Source organism: Limanda limanda, chromosome 11 (genome assembly GCF_963576545.1).
Source record: "Limanda limanda chromosome 11, fLimLim1.1, whole genome shotgun sequence".
Lineage (NCBI taxonomy): Eukaryota > Metazoa > Chordata > Actinopteri > Pleuronectiformes > Pleuronectidae > Limanda > Limanda limanda.
The window spans coordinates 27,475,846-27,497,933 of NC_083646.1; the positions used below are offsets into that span (position 1 = coordinate 27,475,846).

Sequence of the window (22,088 nt, forward strand, 5' to 3'; positions counted from 1 at the left end):
CCGTAATGATAAATGATGCTTGTACTTTGATATTGTATTGGCTTAGTTCTTTGTATTCTATTGTCTTAGCGTATGAAGAGACGACTGTCCTTATAGTGCAGTAATAAACCTGCAAATTACTGCAGGTGCTGGATAATGAAAATAACCGAAGCGATGCTTCAGAGGAATGGGGGTGAAAACAAAGACTTCGGCGTGTCACGGGGTCTTTGAGATTACATTAGTGTTGCCTTTCTTCTCGAGGCCAATCCCATCCAATTTAACACATTTCCTGTTTGTGCTCGAGCTCCAACCAGCGGAGCGGTTGCATGTGTACTAATCAACACACAGGAGAAGAAGCTTGGTAGAGTTAAGATGGCGGCATGTGGGTGAGGAGGCTAGGATCGCAACTCGAGGGTTTTCGCCATTAAACGACGCCTATGAATCCACATATATACAGTTATCGATAGAGAAACAATTTCCACATCGTCCACACGTTTGTGTGTGATTTTGGATTGACCCCATGACATCTATACACTTCGTGGTTCACCCGTTGCCCGGGACCGAGGATCAGCTCAATGACAGGTATTTCACTGCGGCCCTTGGAAAAGAAGAATGTAAATCGATATTTGTGTGTTAAGCTTGGTATACACGAGTAAGGCTGTTTTCATGATCGACGTTCACATTGTCATGCGTCTAAATTCGGGTTCGGTTTATTTAAATGACCCCCAGGGTTGAAACAAGGCCCGGCATCTTGGACAAGCCTCGTTAGCTTGCTGCTACCTAAACACTCGCTCCAGTGCTAGCTGCTAGCCCGTCCACTTGCTAACTTACGACTAGCTAACACTAGCAGGCTGTTTCCTTGGTTCTCTGGAAGGATTGGCTCCCAGTCAAAGTTGAGATAGACAATGCGGATTGGGGGATGGGAAAAGAGGGGGAAATAAGGGTCGTAAAATACAACGTTATTAGAACAAATACGGGCATATGTGAATACATTACACGTACAGCCATTTGACGTATGTCAGTGTTTGTTTTGCGGGCGTCTCGTTGATTATCGTGATCAATGAAGTAGCTAACGTCAGCTAACCGATTGCTAGCTGCTAATGCTAACAGCCTAATTCGCTACCACGCTCTCGACTAAGCTAAATATTTGCATTCCAGGGTGTTTTGTGGCACAGTTTCTTATGTGTTTAGTCGGACGATTTGCTTGCTAATGTCAGCGTATGTTATTGCATCGTTTGTCTGTTTTTAATTACACGCACTGAGATAAATGTGAAATATTAAGTGAAGTGCAGTTAGCTAACATTGCATTCTGAATAATCCCGTTAACGACTTTAATAAGGAGTCAAGTCATGGTTGTTCAAAGTGTATACGATGGATGCAAGTTTCACATAATCACTCGTTTGGATTCTTTTCATTGTTACCCACTCACCAAGTAGCTACAGCATACACAGGCAGTACATTTAGACTGTACCTAATATTGTTACTAGTGACATGCTTCTGGCATGCATCACGCAGCCTTTAATGGGCTTTCTGTTGGTAATGTCCAAACTGAACAGTTTATTATTCAGTAGCTGTTGTGAGAAACCTTCATGAAATTGTGTTCGACCTGTATTTTGGCAGAACGTGTGATATATAGTTAACCTATTTATATCCATTTGAGATTTAACTGATTAATGAGCTAGTCTACTTACACACAAAGAGGCTGAGAAGTTGGAGTGTTTTTAGATTGACCTTGAGATTACCAACTGGATATAGGCTCAACCTTTTGTAGGTTGGTGTGTTGTCCTACTCTGGGGTACCTGCCTTTGTCTGAATGCAAGGATAGCTCAGTTTACTCCACTGGTTACATGTCTTATAAAAAATGCGACTCAGACATCTTGGTGGAACGGTCCATTGGTTCCTTGAAGAGGTCATGGCTGTTTCATCCTCAGGCATGCATGCATGCTATATTGCATGCTACAGTCACCATGTGCTGCTGGGAGCCCCCCCTCCTCCCCCTTCCCCATGAAGGAACTTGCAGTTGTCAAAGCAGATAAGTAGTTTATCTGACATAAAAAAAGGGTTGGTCCAGCCTGGGTCATCAAAAGCGCTTGCCTGGCATGAACCTCAGATCAGATTTCCTCAACCAAATGCCAGTGGTTGGTTTTACCTCACTGAGGTCTGCTCAGCCACATATGTTGAGCATAGTGGAGTGGCTAATGCCATCACTCAGTAACATTTGCATCTCACACACTGTTTCTGAGGAAAGAGAAAGTACTTAGAATTTAAAAGGTTGTCTTTAGTTCTTATGCATTCGTGTGCAACAATTGTAGTTGTATTTAAATGGTTTGACCTGGCTTTAACAAGTGAATAGTATATAAGCGATAGCATTTGTTCATTTTCATTTTAATCAGAACATTCATGAGAACAGATACATCAGTACTTCTGTATCTCATGACCACATGTGGAAGCAACATTTTGCAGAACTATATATTTAAGATGGTAGCATAGGCCAAAATGATGTTCCTGCTAAGAGTTGAGAGCAGATGTAGATTTGTCTCTTCACTAGACACAACCCCAAATCAGGATACAATACATCTTAGATCAGCTACTGTGTGTGGATAAAGCACAATTAGATAACTGCAATACCTCAACACTGTAAGGCATGTATTGTGTTACATCAAATGTAAACCTACAGTTTGTCATGACGGAGATTTCTGTTCTGTATTAGCTATAACTGTGGAAGGTTAATTTTTCAGGACGCACTTTAAATGTTTGCTTACCTTCGTTGTTTGTGCTGCAGATTTCCAGTGAACACCATTAGCCAAGCAATTTGAAAAACAAGAAAAAGTAATAGATTATACTAAAAGTTCACAGCTATCCTTCAAATGTATAGTTTTCAGAACATTATTCCTTGTATGTAAACAGTATACACTAATGTTGTAATGGCAGTCTTGAGAATGGCAATATCCTATTCAGAGATATTTAGATGGCTGTGTTGGTACTTTAGGTTCCAGAAGTAAAAGTCCTATTTGTTTTTCTGAATGGGCAGTTTTAGGTGTCTGGCAGATGGAATGAATCTATGGAAAAGATAAGCAGGCATCACTTGTGATTAGCTAGTAAATATACAGAACTAAAAATCAAATCATATGAAATTATATTTCATAACATTTCTCCACAACATAATGATAATGAATCCTAGACGTTAAGCAATATTAAATACTCGACAGGTATTTTTCCAGTTTCATTTTGAATGTCAGATCCCTTGTTTTGTGTTTTTCCACAAAGGACAAAAGAGCTGCATGTTGTGGAATTAAGCACTCTGTTTATCTTGATTCACTCTTTGGTAGACAGTGCAGATGCCTTGCAAACTTTTGCTTAGAGTTGGTAAAGGGAACTTTAGCCTGACTGTCGGCTTCGGGCCTTGTTTGTCGGCGTAACCCTACAAGGTGCATCGTTGAGCAGAAAATTGATAGTCTCTCGTTAATTTTCTAACTATGGAAACACTATTGAATCATACATTTCTTTTGGTCATAGCAACAACTAGTGCCAAAATTAGCAACCACACAATTTCAGAGTTTTAAATTAAGTTTTGATCGTTGATGTTATCATTATAGCTCAGTGTAGCCTTGAACCAATATGACTGAACAGGTGGACATAAGTAAAAATAATTTCAATATTCAATTTCTGTAAGAATATTTTGTACAGCCTGTGCTTCATGTCAGCACTGTGTTTTTAAATAGCATATAATAACCTACTAATTACAATTAGTTCTTAAATGGTTCTTATTTGTGTTGTTGTCTTTATCTTCTTATCAGGCTCCGTGAAGTCTCGGAAAAACTCAACAAATACAGCTATAACAGGTAAGCGTGTGTCAACATTGAAATGATTTCTGCTTTGTACAATGTGAACTAGTAAACAGTATCATGCTTTAAACATTCTCAAATTGTGTTTTTGCTGGTTTGTTTCTTTTCCAATACAGTCATCCACACCTTAGTTTGCTGGAGCAAGCCCCCCTGAAGCAGTGCGTTGTTGGTCCAAACCATGCCGGATTCCTCCTTGAGGTAATACTATATGACAATACAGCATGAACCAGTAAGGGACCTGGAGTATATGATTATTATCTGATGCCCAATTTAAACAGTTAAATATAATAGGCAGATTTGTATTCTACCTGGGTCACTATATTCAGAGACCCTCTGGCTTTTACTAAAAAAACACCAGGTAACCTGCCTTTCTTTTATTTGCTAACTGTGTAAGTTGTGGACATAGGTAGACGGATAGGATATGTTGGTTATATCCAGGACATCACCACAGTTACAATATCCAGTTTAAACAGATCTGTTGACAGACTGAAGAGGCATGTAGTTATTTACCTCATGTTGTTTGCGTGGACCGAAACTTCATTAAACTGGTGAATGTAGATGGCACTGTGTTCAGGAAATGTTGTTGCTTTATGCAACTGTGCATTAATAAGCCCCTCTCACAATAGTTTATTAATGTCTAATATAATGTGGTTGTAACCTCAGTTTTATCTTCCTTGATGCCGCACCTTTAATGAGATATGTTTTGCTGTGTAGAACGCTGATAGACTTGCACCTAGTCCACGATATTGTGGACTAGGTGCCAAACTTTTCCTTCTGTGTTTGGGCCTCATGTCCACATGCAAACAAGGTTTTAAGTCACTAAAACTCTGTTTTTTTCGTACACCTTCCTAATTGCAGATTTCCTTCTGGTTCGGGTTTCTATATAAATTCGGGAAACAATTATGTCATAGCTTACTTTGCACATATTCATGGTTGCTATGTGTATGAGCATTAAGAATCTGAAAGAACAGCAATAACAAGCATGTATATACATTTGCTTCGCCCAATATTACAATATCCTTGGATCACTGGATAATTTTTGTAGACTTTATAGCCACCGACTGGCCCAGCCTACTTTTTTGAGTGTCTTGTCTGGACACTTCTTTGTAAAACGCAGGTTGTGTGGGTTGAGATCCTTTTTAAATGTAGGGGAAAATATCCACAGCATTATAGACGAGGCCTTAAACTTGTGCGTTTTTAAGTGTTTATTTATTTATATTGAGATAATGTAAGTTTTTAAGTTTTTCGTCAGTCCCTGATCTGATACATTGCCCTCAACATGACAGTATGATCCCCTCACCCCCTACTCTTATGGAGTTTTCATTAGTGCCACTAAAATGTAATTTCTTCTCTTTCAGGATGGACGTGTGTGTAGAATCAGCTTTGCTGTCCAGCCTGATCGCCTGGAGCTCAGCAAACCGGATGGCAGTGATGGGTGAGGGACTCGCATATGAAGGGATCTGTCCCGTAAACTGCTTTAGCTTTGGCGTTGAGTTGAGACACAGATGGCTTGTGGGGATGTCTAGTTCACAATGCACTGAGCATGTTCAGGCTTACTGATGGTGATTTCTGTGATTTGAATTCCATTTGGCGCTTTTGCCCTCTGACATGCTTTCACTTCTAGAATAATGCTCACTCTTTGCCTCAAAGTTTTTCATTTATCGAGAGTGAAACATAAATCTGAATTCACCACTGGTCTTTTCTCTAAAAGTCTTTCATTAGGCCTCCACCCCCCATCAATGTTACATTGCACTACAGGGGAACATATTTGTTTTTCAATACAAAAATGCTTGTGCTTTCTGTATGAATCTCGATACCGTTCAGCAGCATGACAGTCACAAGATTGTTGTTTGTGGAACTGAAAATCAGTTTCTTTCATGGCTCACATGTGTGCTTCTTTCCATGTTTCCTTTCTAAAAGTTCCTTTTTTGGGTACAAGCTTTTTATTTTGTTGACTATGAGCGTGTTTTTTTTGGTGAATAGCTCATTGATAGTTGACGATGTCCTGCCAGCAGAACAACATCCAACAGTGATTTCATACTTTTCAAGGCCACGCTAGGTGTTAGACATCTGAAATAGGTTGTAATACACTGAGGAGCTGCCTGCTCCAAACTGTTCAGCACAGCTAATGTTTGGTCCATGCTGAAGAAGATGAAAAGCTTGAAATTGTAATTGCATTTCAATCAGCACTGTTTTGGGTTGCTGGGTAGCCAGTTGAAAAAGAGTGGCAAATTGACTTGAATTGTAACAGGAGTTACATGGATTATGTCAGTTTGTGAAATTGCTTTTTTTGGGGCTCTGTAGTAATGATGTGATTGACTGTGTCTGTATTCAATTGTATGATGTAACCAGGGTTTCCCCCAGTGCTGCATAGGCCTGGCGGGCCGCCAGGCTCCCCCCCCCCGCCAGGCTAAGCGTCGATTGTTTTTTTTATTTAAAAAAAAAAAAAAAAATCCGTCACTCGCGCACATCAACAACACTTCACTTCCTCATTGAGCCCCGATCACAGACATGGCCCCGATCCCCAAGCAACCATCCTATTGGTCCAAACAGTCACATGTCCCACCCAGACCCATTCACTGACCCTCGGACATCAGAATGCTCCTTCAACACAGTGTTTTACTGAACATACGTCACCTTCACTGACCGTCAGACATCAGAACGCTCCTTCAACACATTGTTTTACTGAACATAAGTCAAAACCAAACATAAACATAAACCTAGTCCGTTACACGATTAGGCTGCAGCCATTTGGTTTTATTTATTTAAAAATAGGGTACTTCTTATTTCATACATTTTCCACAAATATGAGGAGGACTCAAATAGCCCTACAAAGTTCTGTGTTTAATTTATTTCAAAGTAGGCCGACACTTGCCTGTGTATTTTGTTTGTTTGTTATTTTGTTGCTTGTCTGTTTGAGTAGCTGGCTGAAAGCAAAGAAGTAGTAGGCTTACCTTTTATTGGTAACCAAACTGTTACGGTTCATTGTTTCTGAAATAAGAGGCCTGACTGCTATGTTAATGCAGCACAAAAAAAAATGTAAACAAAGGCTCAAATATTAAAGTGCAAAACTGTAGGTTTAAACTAGCAACTCCAACGTGATAAAAATAAATAAAAAAGAGGGCTTATAAGTTAAGTCAGCAGTGCAACTCAAAAAGATATCAAAGTATCTCTTTAACCCCTTTTCAAAATAAAAAAGTTAGGTGTGCATATTAAACAAAGTGCAACATGTTTAGAGTATAAGAAACAATGGTGTCCAGCTCAAAATCTGACTCAACACCCCCCCCCCCGCAGGTGCCTTCTAGCCATCCTACCACCAGGCTTAGCAAGTTTTCTGGGGGAAACCCTGTGTAACAGTATGGTACTAAATGTGATTGTATTATTTTGTTGGAAATAATTGACATTTAGTGTCATTATAGTCCCTGTTAAATGAAAATCTGGCTTATAGTCATAATTTAGTTGTCCTGGTTACAACAAAACACCATAATTAGAAGGGTTAGAACACATTGTTTGTGAATTTTTAGTGAAGTACTTTTGGTTAAACTTATCCCAGTTTAAGAAATCCTAAAGTAGGAGCAAGCAGTCGTAGCCCCACAACCCCAAGAACTTTATAAAAAATGGAAAGTCTTGTAGGAGGAACGAGTTGCAGCCAATTCTGATTCCCAAGGGTGTTGCCATGCTAGTCTACAAAATACCCATCCTGTTTCATGGAATTAATATTAAAAGAAATATGAATCCTGAACCAAAGGGTATAATTTGACAAATTTGGTTTCTGTTAACCCAGGAAATAAAAAGCCTTTTTGGTCCTTCTGGTGCTCTTGTCGGTTTGTTACTGATCTCCCATCTTTTGTTTCCAGTTCAAAGTTGAGCAGTGGTTCAGGGACAGGAAGGAGCTCCAGGCCAGGCAGGACTAGTGATCCGCCCTGGTTCCTGTCTGGTTCTGACACACTGGGCAGACTGGCAGGCAACACCCTTGGGTAAGTTCTGGCAGGGTTGACAGAGACAAATGGTCCTGTGAAAGCTTTGTTTAGAGCATAGCACTTAGGGTTGATATAAAATGTAATAGATGAAAGTGTCCACCAAATGGCATACATCACCAACACTGCTAAAATTGCAGTATGCAGTTTTCCTTGGGCTCTTGCATGATTGACCACTGGAGCCTTGATTTCAACAAAATGTGTTGACGCTCCTTATAATGAAGTTGTGCAGAACTGACAGAGCTGCAGAATAACAGTCTAAGCCTGCTCCCTTACAGATTAATGTTGAATGGAAACAAAATAAAACCAAGAGCATTGCATTTATATTTGATTTATATTCCTGTTATATCAAAGCCCTTCTCCCACTCTACCTGTTTAAATGAGAAAAAAGGCCACCTGATTATTTCTTCTTTTGTAGGTGTGATGCAAAACCTTTTCAGCCCTGTCTCTTCTGTCACAAAGGCTGAATCCTTATGTACCCAGATGTGTTTGTTTTTAGTCTGCTCTGTAAGCCAGATGGTGTTTTTTGGCAGTTGTGTCTGACCATGGCCTTGCATTGTATGTAACAGGAGTCGCTGGAGCTCTGGTGTAAATGGAGGCAGTGGAGGAGGTGGAAGTGGTGGTGGAGCAGGGGGAGGTGGAGCAGGAGGTGGAAGCAGTGGAGGTGGAGGGGGCGGAGGAGCAGGAGGAGGTGGCGGCACGTCGGGCAGGTCGTCAACAGCGGCTCGCGATTCCCGCCGACAGACCAGGGTGATCCGTACAGGAAGGGATCGTGGCTCGGGGCTTCTGGGCAGCCAGCCACAGCCAGTTATACCAGCTTCTGTTATCCCTGAAGAGCTCATTACTCAGGTATAGAATACTCAGTGTTTACACCTTTTTCATGTTCAAATTAGAACATTAATGTGACCATTTTCTATCACCTTTTTGTTACTGAAATTATTCGTACAATAACCCATTTACTCACTAATATGTAGCTAAAAATGTGTATAAGTAAAATATATTTAACTTTTTGCCATGCCACTTTTCTATAGGCCCAAGTAGTCCTTCAGGGGAAGTCCAGGAGTGTGATCATTAGGGAACTACAGAGGACCAACCTGGATGTCAACCTTGCTGTCAACAACCTGCTGAGTCGGGATGATGAAGATGGAGATGATGGAGATGACACGGCCAGCGAGTCCTACCTCCCTGGAGGTAAAAAACATGTTCAGACCTGGTATTAACTTTCAGCCTGAAAGATCTGATCACACATGGACAGCTTGAAAATGTGTCCTGAACTTGTGACCATTTGTGATCAGATCTCGTTTTGCCACTTTATATGCAAATATAAATTTTTCTATACACGAAGACCAAATTCAGATTTTACCCAGTCTGAGTTTTCAGATGCGTCTTTCAATGCGTGAGAAAGGGAGAGCAGAGTCAGGAATGATTGAGTGAATCAATGCACCGGTTCTACTAGGTGTTAAGAATTTGCCCATTTGAAAACAATATCAGTCATTGAGAAGTAAACATTTTATTTTAAACTTTCGAATGTCGGAGATTTCGGCTAAGTAGGCAGTCCTTCACGTTCGCACTGCTTTAAAATGTCGCCACAAGTCTCCTAGATCACCCCCAAAATTTGATTTGAATGATATATCAGGATGCTGAAGTGAATGGGACTTTGGGTTTTGTTTTTTGTTTTTTTGGTGTCGTATCAAAAAGGGTATAGAGAATCGTAGAAACTTCATGGTATCTGTGCCGACTACTAAGTTGTTTGTATCGTGACATCCCGAGTTGTCTCTAAAGGATTGACTTTAATTATAATAAATTAATAAAAATAAATTAATAAAAAATGATCTAGGATTTATAGATGTTATTTTTGTTAATATTTCTGAAACTTAACATCATATTGTCTATGTTCCATGCAGAGGACCTGATGTCCTTGTTGGATGCAGACATTCACTCTGCCCATCCCAGCGTGATTATTGATGCTGATGCCATGTTCTCTGAGGACATCAGCTACTTTGGCTACCCCTCTTTTAGACGTTCCTCACTGTCTCGCCTGGGATCCTCTAGAGGTAAGTCAATAACTCGCCCCTTTCTAAGAGAAGGAAGGGTGTTAAGAGAGGCTTTGGTGCCTGCACTGGTGATGGCTTTTGTTTTCAGGGATGTAGCTTCAATGGATCTAAACATAAACACAACAGACAAGTTGGTAAATCAAGGCAGTTTTTCTGTTTAATATTTTTCTGTAGCAGGATTGTAATGAAATGGCTGTGCTTGAAGATTTTAATGGAAGAGAACTTATCTTATAGGCAAGACATTTTAAAGTTTTTGGAGGTTAAAATATTTTCCTCTTTGGAAAATATTTCATTGAGTTTTTATGCAAAATTTGTATAAAGAAAATAGTTTTAGCTTTATTGTTGGGAAAAGCTTCTCTTCAGTCTGGTCAGCTGGTTTTTGTAATAGATGTTACAGGCTATAAATGTTTGGTGTTGTATGGTGCATGGGGGTCGTACATACTGTGAGCTCTCTGAGAAAGGCCCGCTAGGCCCACCTGTCTAGGCAGTCTACTCTAAAACCCAAACTAGCCCGTTTTAGCCTATACGCATGCTTTCTCTCTCGCTATCCACTTCCTCTTCTACTTCACATTTTAACATATGAGCGTGCAAACTGACTCACTCACCAATATAATTTAGACTCCCACTCAATCTTCAGGTTTGCAATTTTGATTTGCATTACTGTAATTCTAAAGAATATTATCTCTCTCTATATATTCTTAAAACTATGTTGACGGGTCTTTCCCAGAGAGTGGCTTACTTTTATCCCACTGGTGTGACCTTATTGCATACCAGTTCTCCTTCTTCCCTTAGAGCGTGACTCAGAGCTGTTGCGTGAGCGTGAGTCTGTATTGAGGTTACGCGAGCGCCGATGGCTGGATGGGGCCTCGTTTGACACAGAGCGAGGCTCCACCAGCCGTGAGGGCGAGCCCAGCCTGGACAAGAAGAGCATCCCAGTCCAGAGTCCTGTCTCCCTGGGAGAGGAGCTCCAGTGGTGGCCTGACAAGGTAGGAGGCACACAAACGGATATCTCGATAAATTGTTAGATTTAAAAGAAGTTCAAAACCTTGGCCATGACATTTCAATTGGGATCGGAATTAAATAAATTTATTAAGATCTCAAATTTCCTTTCCAGGATGGTGTGAAGTTTGTAAGTATTGGAGCCATGTTCTCTGAGATGGTGGCTGTCAGCTCGAAAGGAGAGCTTTATCAGTGGAAGTGGAGCGAACCTGAACCCTACAGGAATGCACAGGTGATGAATTCAACCTATGAATGTAAAACTTAACAATAATCTATACTAAATGTTTTTATTTTACTGAAATACAACTTGCAGTTATACCTATTTTATTGTAGCATGTCTAAAATATTACTTAATGTCTGCCTTCAGAATCCTTCCATTCATCATCCGCGTGCATCATTTCTGGGTGTGGCCAACGAGAAGATCACTTTATTGTCTGCCAATAGCATCAGAGCCACTGTAGCTACAGAGACAAACAAGGTAGAGTGTGATGGCTCCATGGCACAAAATTTGTCTTTCTGCATTGTTCATAGCAAAAGTTTTTGATCACATGATCATCTTTGTAGCCTAAGTTGTCATTGAGTAAATAAATGTTTTTTTTATAGTTAATTAAGTCACAAATATTTATTGAATAAATTGCTTAATAATTTATGTTTATATTTGGGGTGTAGGTTGCCACCTGGGTGGACGACACACTGAGCACAGTGGCCTCTAAGCTGGAGCACAGTGCTCAGGCTTTCCCTGAGTTGCAGGGAGAACGCATGGTGTCACTGCACTGCTGTGCACTATACACGTGTGTACAGCTGGAGAATAGCCTCTATTGGTGGTGAGAAGATGACAATACATGTAACAGTTTAACAATGTTATAGTTCTGTTCAGTTACCAATGCTATTTAAAACAGAATTATAATTCCATTCAAAGTCATACAATTTCTTTTGTCATCTTTTGTAGTTATAATTCTATTATGCAAAACACAAACCATATTATTACCAAGCAGACTCTGCTGTAGTAACCATCTTTTCTTGCTTAAACACATCTGTAGTGAACATTGTGAATCCTCCTTGAGACCAGACATTTAGCATTTTATTTGATTTCATTTAACCGGGATGGTCCAATTGAGGTACAATGTTTATTGCGCAAGGGAGTCCTGGCCAACACTAGCAGCAATGGAATAAAACAAAATTCAAATATAATACAAGCAGGGACAGATAACACACAAGTATGTGAATAACATACATGACAATTACAAAGCCCACATTAAAGGGAAAGACATAAATCTCTCTGAAAACAGAGCAGATCGAAGTCGGTGTCAATTTCAGTGTGAGGTATCATTTAATTGAAGTCAAGGGAAGGTATAGATTTCAGTGATGCTCTGCCACTTAACCACTTGCATTTGTCTGCAGGGGTGTTGTGCCTTTTAGTCAACGGAAGAAGATGCTCGAAAAGGCTAGAGCCAAGAACAAAAAGCCAAAGTCCAGTGCTGGCATCTCCTCAATACCCAACATCACCGTGGGAACACAGGTAAGACACAATTTTAAGACCTATGACTCATGTAAGTTGTGCAGTTGGTGTAAAACAAATTACTTGCTACTAATAAATGTACCTTTTCCTTCCTTAGGTATGCTTGAGGAATAACCCCCTCTACCATGCCGGTGCAGTGGCCTTTTCTGTCAGTGCTGGGATCCCAAAAGTGGGTGTCCTTTTGGAGTCTGTGTGGAACATGAACGACAGCTGCAGGTTCCAGCTGCGCTCACCAGAGAGCCTGAAGAACATGGAGAAGACCACTAAGACTCAAGAAATCAAGTCAGTGTAATTTTATCTTGCAAAAATCTGTCAGGATTTCATCTGTTGGATGTGAATTGTCTTCCATTGTTCCATGTCAGATAACTTTTTACCACAAGATAAGCAACAAAGGATAAACCTGGTTCGCGGCTTATGTACACACTTACCACCAGTGTTAATTTTGGTTTAGTCTTTTGACGAAAATGCATAATAGTTTTAGTCTAGTTTTAGTCATTTTTATCCTTCTTAGTTTTAGTCTAGTTTTAGTCGACGAAAACAAATTACATTTTAGTCTAGTTTTAGTCGACGAAAACAAATTACATTTTAGTCTAGTTTTAGTCACATTTAATAGCCACATTACATTACATCACATTAAACTCCTTATATTCCCTTCTCAGGTCCAGGGACCCCCTGTGTTGTGTCTACAACTGCACACTATAGCTTTCAGTACTTAGGTTGTCCATTAGATATCCCTCCTATAGGTCTATAGCAGGGGTCGGCAACCTTTACTATCAAAAGAGCCATTTTGCCCCCTCTTCCCCCAAATAAAATTTGTCTGGAGCCGCAAAACATATTTGATAACAAAGCTGATAAAATTGTATATAAAGTTATACTATACTAATCTGTAGATTATTGCATTTATGAAATTATAGAACAACAATAAAGAAAACTTGACATTTTATTTATTTTTACCTGTTACAACAAAGGGAAACACCAAATGCTTATGAAGAGGAGAAGAAAATACACAGGCAAGTGTAGGCCTACTTTGAAATAAATTAAACGCAAAACTATGTAGGGTTATTTGAGTCATCCCCATATTTGTGGGAAATGTATGAAATAAGAAGTACCCTATTTTGAAATAAATAAAAACATATAGCTGCAGCCTATATATTTTAGTTGGCGAAATCTGATAACAAAAAGTGAAAGCAGATCAGACTGGAGGCGGACAGTGAAACTGCAGCTCGGTAGAAACCAGCTGCAGCCTCTGCTCTGATCCAGAAGCTGCGGCGCTGATCTCAGAGCAGCTGAGACCAGAGGAACTCTGTGTTTTCACTGTTTCCATAGTTAAGAAGCAGCCTGTGAGTCAGTGAGCGGCCTTCTTCATGTGAACGAGCTTTTATCTCACTGTCTCTCTGAGCGAGTGCGCGGGGGCGGAGCCGCGGGACCGGAGCGCTGTCTGGCAGCACGCACACAGACACACACACTCGCCGCTCCGGGTACTTCATGGCGGCCTGATACGATTATGTTTTTAAAAATTGTTGTGACTTAGTCAACCGCCAACATTTTCGTTTCGTCTCGTCTCGTTAACGAAAATTAAAATAGATTTCGTCATAGTTTTTATTTTCAAAGATCCGTTTTCGTTTCGTCTTCGTCTCGTCTTCGTCATGGGAAAAGGGGCGTTAACGAATATTTTTCGTTATCGTCAACGAAATTAACACTGCTTACCACCATTCACCACCTCAGTAGATTATTTACAGATGCGAAAGTATGTTTTAGGGGTCCATTACAAGTTTGTCGAGGCTATTGTAGAGGATCACTGGTTCATTGAGGATGTTTTAGTGTCGTTGGAAGGTTGTAGAGTTCCTCTTAGGTTTAGAGGGCCTAAAGGCCGGCGCATGCTTCTGTAACGGCGCCTGCGGCTTTTCATGCAGTTGTGACGCAGGACTCGTTGTCATTCATAGTTTTCCAAGCGTTGCGCGTGTTGCCATGCAATTCCACGCCAGAACACTGAGCGGAGTAATCTTTTTTGTCGAAGTTGGCTCTTCTTCGTGTGTGGCACGAAGAAGAGCAGTTTATTTACATCGCCACTGCGGCTCCTCAGAGCCTGTTTCTGGCGGACAAATCCGCCGGTCAGTGATGGGTTATACTAGTGGTCATAGTTTCGGATCTCTTCTGCCAAGTGCTCTTCTATTTGGTCCATATTCGTTCTTCTAAATCTTCCGTGGTTTCCGCCGGTATTATCGGGCATGAACTGGAAATGGCGACTCCGGAAATGATGTAGTTAGCAGACCAATCACAGCCTTGCCGGCTACGTGATGCTTGCAGAGCTTTGCCGTCTAGTTAGAAAAATTGGGCGACGCACGTAAGAAGGGATACGTAAGTACTTAAGGGGCCCTGAAGGGCTCTTACGCTTCCGGGCCCATGAAAACACAGAAGCATGCGCCGGCCTTAAGTTGTCAGAGTTTATACTGATGGTTTTAGGAAGTCTTCAGATGTCTTTGAAGTTGAAGTGGTTTTGCAAGGTTAAACTTCTATGGGGTTCTTTTTGGTGTTATTTTCCCCACTACCACCATCTTTGGAAGAATACTGTTCACCTCTCTATAAAGGTCAACAAGAGATTTGGCTCCTCTCTTCTTTTCTAATCACTCAAATGCAGGCTGTGCGCACATGTGTGCTCGCTCACAAATACTGATGACCAGTGACCACATGTATTTAGTTATTAATTGAAAGTGTCGGATCATGAATTCCGATCACTTTAACCCCGATATCCTGGCTGTGCCTCAGGATAGCTTGTCTTGTGTGTAGCAGATGAACGTGTGCAAGGTTTATATTTGTGTCTCATAAACTCTAAAGCGAATCAGCAAACAGGTTCAGGTCCTAATAATTTCATATTAGTGTTTATGTTTATTGTTAATGTGAAAAGTGAGTGCAGGTCAGAGGGAGAACGTAGGAAGGACACTCAAGGCTCTTATATACTACTACGTGTCCGTTTCTCGGAGAGGTCTCAGCGGGGGGCAAAGAGTCTTTTTGATTTTTACTTCTCCGACACAGTCCGTCGGAAAAAAATTCATCGCCAAACCCATAGGTGGCGCAACGGAAGACGAGCTCAGAGAAGCCTACCCCATTTGGGAAGAAGAAGTCCACGTGTCTCTGTTTACATGTTAGCTTGCGTCCCACACACTGAACCATGGCAACTAACAGAACTAAATAAAGTGACACCCAGCGTGTCAAGATGCTGATGTAATCGTTTCTTAGCGCAGCGGTTCCCCGGTCTTGTTTCCGAACTGTGTTGCTGATTCCACAGCTTGAATCTGCTTGAGGCTACATGTAGCTAGAAGCTACCCGGACCTAGCTCCCCCCCAGCTTCCACACACAGTCAGCAGGGACTCCCGGCACTAACAACTACTATCCAGTGTTTGCTTCTAACCTGACGGTATTATAGAAACAGTGTCATGATAGAAGTGGAATTAAAGTCGTGCCGGCGGGTTCTTGCACTGTTACCACCGCAGTTAGCATGGTGGCTAGCCTAGCCTGGTAGCGCCGTTTTGAAAGCTCGTTATAACCGTATGTGACCGTGCACACATGCCGTCAGTGCTCGAACGAGCCACCGTCAGCCGGACAACTCCGCTGGATTAACACACACGTCACATTAATCGTAGAATCATAGTTGTGTTTGGGTTAGCTGTCAAGCAGGACGTTTGAGGCCGGAAATGACGTCGTACGGAAATGACGTCATACGGAAATGATGTCGTTCGCGGACCAATCACAGCCAAGAGCGGTCCGTCGGGTCTCCAACATGAAGACGGATAGTTAGAAAAATCAGACGTGTACGAAAAGCTGTCCGAAGCATTCGGAGAGGGCATTTCACGACGGATAGGGCGGTCTTATCTGTCCGTAAAAGAAAAAACGGAGAGGCATAAATTGGCCTTCAGAAAGGAGACTGACGCGGTAAAAGGCGGCCTGACCTTAATGTGCTACTGTCCTGATCCTGGTTATAATTTATGCATGGTTAAAATTATGCAGTGGAGGGACATTGCTAAAATATTTAATGTAGCAGAAAACTTGAATCAATTATGTTCTTACTCCGCATCGATGCATCTAAGAATTGAGAAATCTTCCCACTTCTAAACCTAATGGTGGACCACATCAGTAACGTACTTTCTTTGTATTTGTAGATCTCATGAATCTAATTGTAAAATCTCACTGTCTGTTCCTTTAGGACTGAAAGCAAGCCAGAGCTGGTGAAGACAGAGATGGGTCCTCCTCCCTCCCCAGCGTCTACCTGCAGTGATACCTCTTCTATTGCTAGCAGTGCCTCACTGCCCTACAGTATGTCATATTCCCTCTTGCTATCTCTCCCTCTTAACCTCTAGCTCTCTCTTTATCTCCCAGGCACAGAACCAATTCCTTCTACACTCTATGCTCTCATTAGTCCTTTGACATTGAAACAGATGGTGCACAGACTTTTATCAGCTACTCCCTCCATTTTCCCGTGAAGGAAGTAAGGCCATCTCACAGAATATTTGGATGGCTTTTTACTTTGTCATATGAACCATACAGCTAGCTGGCAGTTTTAATATTTTATTTTCTTTAGTCAACACTGAAGTTATCTCTGGGTCATGAGTTAACTTACTCAATCTAATCAGGAGTATAATTATAATTACAAATTTGCTAAATTACTTGCAGAGAGAAGGCGTTCTACTCCGGCACCCAAAGAGGAGGAGAAGGTGAATGAGGAGCAGTGGCCTCTCAGAGAGGTGGTGTTTGTGGAGGATGTTAAAAATGTCCCAGTGGGAAAGGTGGGTGCACTAAAATATGGTAATGCATTGGAATAAGATTAATCATCCCTTCTGTATGTATGTCTGTGTCAGTTTTTACAACTGGCTGCCTTCCTTTTACTGTCTTAGGTGCTGAAAGTGGATGGTGCATATGTTGCTGTCAAGTTTCCAGGGACATCAAGCAGCATGAGCAACCAGAGTACTGCTGCTCCCACTGACTCCGACCCATCATCACTATTGCAGGACTGTAGACTCCTCAGAATAGATGAGCTGCAGGTACAGGTGTCGATTCACTATTGATAGTCTTTATCTCACTACGTGGAGTTCAGTCTCTGGAGTATGTTTCTGTATAGTGCTGAAAAGCTGTCCTCCTGACAGCAATATTCATTGCATTATTGTCTCCTTTAATCTGTTCCTGATAGGTGGTCAAAACCGGTGGGACTCCTAAAGTTCCTGATTGTTTTCAGCGCACACCTAAAAAACTCTGTATCCCAGAAAAGGCGGAGATTCTAGCTGTGAATGTTGACTCCAAAGGTTGGTCTTTGCTACCTGTTCCTCCATCTTAGCATGTACTTATATTTTATTTCAATATTTGTTTAGTGTCTATAATTCTGTCTAGATTTTAGTTAACGTATGGACTATTCCCAACCCTTAAACATCTCTCCACCCTGCAGGAGTTCACGCAGTGCTGAAAACTGGTAACTGGGTAAGGTACTGTATCTTTGACCTAGCCACAGGCAAAGCTGAACAGGAAAATAACTTCCCTACTAGTAACCTGGCCTTCTTGGGGCAGAGTGAGCGCAATGTGGCCATCTTTACCGCAGGACAGGTAAGATGACCTGTTTTTTACATTTTGTTGCAGATAAGCGTGATATTTTTAGATAAACTTAATTTCTACATATTTATAAGGTTGACTTTTTTCCCCCTAGGAGTCTCCTATCATACTCCGAGATGGAAATGGCACAATCTACCCTATGGCCAAAGACTGCATGGGTGGAATACGAGACCCTGATTGGCTTGACCTGCCACCTATAAACAGCCTGGGAATGGGGGTGCACTCTCTGGCCAATCTCCCCTCAAACTCCACCATTAAAAAGAAAGCTGCTATTATTATTATGGCTGTCGAGGTAAAAATTATTTCATGAAAAGCAGAGATAATGTTTTTGTGTAGGGATATTTTCTGGCCTCTAAATTGAATGTTTATTCTCAGCTCCACAATTTCCTTACAAAGTCTGCCCACCAGTTTTATTGATACTGATAGATTACCATATTAAAATACCTAAATACAATGCTCTGTCATAAGTGAAATATCACATACATCTCACATCTAATGAGTTATCATAATAAACACCCAGTCATCTTGTCTCCCTTTCAGAAACAGACGCTGATGCAGCATGTGCTGCGTTGTGACTATGAGGCGTGTCGACAGTACCTTGTGAACCTTGAGCAGGCGTTCCTGTTGGATCAGGGCAACCAGGCCCTGGGAGTGCTTCTGGGTCACCGCTGTGACGGAAACCGCAACATTCTGCATGCTGCTGTCTCTGTCTGCTTCCCTGTTAGTAATAAGGAGACCAAAGAGGAGGAAGGTAAGCTGCTCTATATTAACATTTAGACTCTGAGAGCTAGTTTCAGTGATGACATGATGACTATAAATTTATTATTGAGACATTTTATATAATTTTGTCCTTTTTTTAAAGACTTGAACAATGAAATGTATCGTGATTAACTGAAATTCATGTCAAGGATGCAGAATGCACTATGGGCAATGTACTTTGTCTATTCGCCAGTCTAAGCCTTAAAATACATTTTCAAAGTCACAGTTCAAACGGGCTAAGAACCCGAGCGAGGTACGACAGTGGATGAAAACAGCAACAACAATAACTTAGAAGATTCTGACAAAGATTTTGACGTGCCTGCTCGGCTGCCAGCCAAGGCCCAGGGTGAAAGACATTTTTGAGGGCGGTGGAGGAGGATTTTGGCAAGAGAAGCCAGTATCATACCAAGCCACAGGTCAAATGATTGACCTGATGCACCAAAGTCTCTGAAGCTGATGGAACAAAAATAACATTTGTTAATTCATTAAGATTTTTAAAAAATCTACAAATATCGTTTACAGCAAAGACAACGATTTACAATAAACAATTTAAAGGAAACTATTTGTTTTACTTTCATGTTTCTTTCCGCTTCAGAGGCTCAGAAATAAGTTTGAGTTTTTTAGGAAGTAATTTCAAACAGTTAAGTTTTTATAATCATTTTTTAAGAGGGCACTTTGTGTCATAAACTCAATAAGATTGTTAAAGACCTATGAGACAAATTGTGATTTGTGAGTATGGGCTATACAAATACAATTTGATTGTTTCATTGATTGACTATTCATTTGCTGGCTAAATTAACTTTTCTCTTCCAAATGCATATGTTTTAGACTTTGCCATCTTTTTTTAGAAAATGTAAGATGCACACAATTCTAGCTTGGAGGCTGCTTGCCTGCTTTCTTCTGAGTCCATTCTGAGTGCTTAGTGTCTGTGCTGTTTCATTTCAGAAGCTGAAAGGTCGGAGAGAAACACATTTGCAGAGCGCCTGTCTGCTGTGGAGGCGATTGCCAATGCCATTTCTGTGGTTTCAAGCAACAGCTCTGGAAATAGGACTGGCTCCTCCAGCAGCAGAGGGTAAATAACCAGCTCCACTGATTTAGTTTTATCTTGCCTAATAGGATCACCTAAAACTACAATACTAATTTAGTGCTCATGTTCATGCTCCCTTAAAAGAAAGCAAGCTCTCTGCTTCTAGCTTCTGTGAACAGGTTCTCCAATCATATCAAAATTCTGAACATTGCCCATTTTAATTTCAGAGCCTTGTTTTACTTTTTGTTTCATTTCCAGTCTTCGTCTGAGGGAGATGATGCGGCGGTCTTTAAGAGCCGCTGGTCTTGGCCGCCATGAGTCTGGCCCGTCATCCAGTGACCACCAGGACCCTGTGTCACCACCCATTGCCCCACCAAGCTGGGTCCCTGACCCCCCACCCATGGACCCTGGTCAGTGCATCTTAATAAGCGTATTACACTGGCTCATAGGGCTGCTAGGATACACCAAATCCACAGTTCGGACCTCAGTTTTGGACCTACGTCTTTTGGGGGGGGGTTGTAATAGGCATTTGTGGGTTTGAGTCTAAAGAGCATGTTGGATTTGACTTCACATAAAACTACGTAAACAAAAATAACTAAAGAATAGGTAAGATCTGTGTGTGAGTGTCTCCCACAATCTCAATGCCCAGAGTTCAACCTTTGTGTGTATTTACAAAGTTCGTTTTGATCTCCCCCACAAGACCAACACAGTTTAGTTCAATCCAGTTCTAACAACGAAAAACAAATGCAACAACAAATCATTCTGGGCTTTACTGAGGATCTTCCTAAACCAACAACTCATGAAAGAAAATAGAAAGAGAAGCGTCCATTTCGCTTCAATAACAGTGTTCCTTTATACAATATGTACCGGACACAGTTCAGTCGATGGTCAAGTCGGTCAGTCAGTCGGGCACATGCCGGCCTGTAGCTCCAGGGAATAAACAATCCACCAGTTGATTTCCTCCTGACTCTGACTGTAGAGACAAGGTGTCTGTTTCTTACTACACTCTTTTGTAAAGGTGTAACAGTCGGTCCTCTCTGACCTCCCCACTAATTTCTGTGTTGGTTCACATTAGATGGGGTTTTGATTGGAGTGATATGCACGTACGCGCACACGCAACAGGCCGCAGCTGTGGAAGAGTGTGGGATTGGGCTAGAAGACTTGTCACGGTTCCGTCTTCACATTTCGCAAACCGTGGACAACTTGACTGCGGTTTTGGTTAGCGAATCATTTCAGCCCTGGTACAGGGTCACCCGACGAACCTGGTGCTTTCTCTACATTTATCAAAGTTTATTGCAGCGTCCTTACAATTGACTGCACTGGTTAATTAGATATGTGTAAGGTCACGTACCAGGTTAGTTTTCTAATCTTATTAGTGTGTATCTTTTATCATTGTGTTGATTTGCCATTTTCCTGCAAGCATCAAGCAAGAGACTGAAAGATTTTCAGAAACATGCAGTCCTGACTCAAAGGTATTAACAGGCATGTTGAGTGTCCACATTTTAAAAGCTTTAACGGGCGACCGTGCCAATTTTCAGTCAGCTTTGTATCGGTACAAGACGTTTGCAGGCATATAAGTGGGAACTGTGAGTGCAGGCAACATGCAGCTTTGTTGTGATACAGATAGGGTTGGGTATTGCGAAAGTATTGCTGCTTCAGGAGAAGGACAGACACACATCCTTGTACTGTGCCACATTACCATGTCCTTCCTACTCACTCCCCCGCTGACCTGCGCCCACTTTACATGTTAACAATAAACACCAACACTAATCAGAAATTATTAGGACAAGGACAGTACTTTGTTTAGTTTTTGTTTGTTTTGCCATAATCAAGCAGCGCTTGGTTGAGCCAATGACATGAGGTGCCAAATTCTGCATTGTGATTTGGTCCAGGAGGTATCAAACGTGTAGGAACTGGTGACTGATTGGCTACGGATTTTCAGTACCCAACTGCAGCTACAGAGCTTGGTGAAAGTTTCTGATTTCATCTTCCCAATGGCTCTTTTTCGACCTGCAACAACCAATTACTGAATGTTTTGCTGTAATTTGTCTATTGGTCAGAGGGATCTCTAATTTTCAAATCACTCTTATCATTATTTTGTGAACAGATGGTGACATTGACTTCATTCTAGCACCAGCTGTGGGTTCACTCACCACTGCCTCCACTGGGACAAGTCAGGGGCCCAGCACCTCCACCATACCAGGTAACGACATCTTCACTGAGCTGATGAGTGATGAAGAGAGGCTATTTTTACTGCTTGTAACAGGAATTTCAGTTGTGGGTAGCACATGGTTACATCTCAGATCATACTTCAAAATCAGCTGACTTAACTAA

At 41.4% G+C, this 22,088-nt stretch overlaps 1 protein-coding gene across 5 annotated transcripts in view; it reads left to right on the top strand.

The window, feature by feature from the left end:
• Positions 1-338: 338 nt before the first annotated feature.
• Positions 339-22,088, top strand: part of ubr5 (ubiquitin protein ligase E3 component n-recognin 5) — a 37,715-nt gene continuing 15,965 nt past the window's right edge. For 4 of the 5 annotated variants that reach the window (XM_061082013.1, XM_061082014.1, XM_061082016.1 and 1 more), the window contains exons 1-24: positions 339-561; positions 3,777-3,821; positions 3,941-4,022; positions 5,183-5,259; positions 7,682-7,801; positions 8,371-8,650; positions 8,833-8,992; positions 9,706-9,855; positions 10,630-10,841; positions 10,970-11,086; positions 11,222-11,332; positions 11,524-11,678; positions 12,256-12,373; positions 12,471-12,655; positions 16,575-16,684; positions 17,042-17,154; positions 17,263-17,409; positions 17,556-17,667; positions 17,808-17,962; positions 18,063-18,260; positions 18,509-18,719; positions 19,673-19,799; positions 20,013-20,164; positions 21,862-21,957. In XM_061082013.1, the coding sequence (XP_060937996.1) occupies positions 500-561; positions 3,777-3,821; positions 3,941-4,022; positions 5,183-5,259; positions 7,682-7,801; positions 8,371-8,650; positions 8,833-8,992; positions 9,706-9,855; positions 10,630-10,841; positions 10,970-11,086; positions 11,222-11,332; positions 11,524-11,678; positions 12,256-12,373; positions 12,471-12,655; positions 16,575-16,684; positions 17,042-17,154; positions 17,263-17,409; positions 17,556-17,667; positions 17,808-17,962; positions 18,063-18,260; positions 18,509-18,719; positions 19,673-19,799; positions 20,013-20,164; positions 21,862-21,957 (3,295 nt within the window). In that variant the 5' untranslated portion in view covers positions 339-499. The remainder of the gene's footprint in view (positions 562-3,776; positions 3,822-3,940; positions 4,023-5,182; positions 5,260-7,681; positions 7,802-8,370; positions 8,651-8,832; positions 8,993-9,705; positions 9,856-10,629; positions 10,842-10,969; positions 11,087-11,221; positions 11,333-11,523; positions 11,679-12,255; positions 12,374-12,470; positions 12,656-16,574; positions 16,685-17,041; positions 17,155-17,262; positions 17,410-17,555; positions 17,668-17,807; positions 17,963-18,062; positions 18,261-18,508; positions 18,720-19,672; positions 19,800-20,012; positions 20,165-21,861; positions 21,958-22,088) is intronic. The other variant, XM_061082015.1, reaches the window with a different exon arrangement.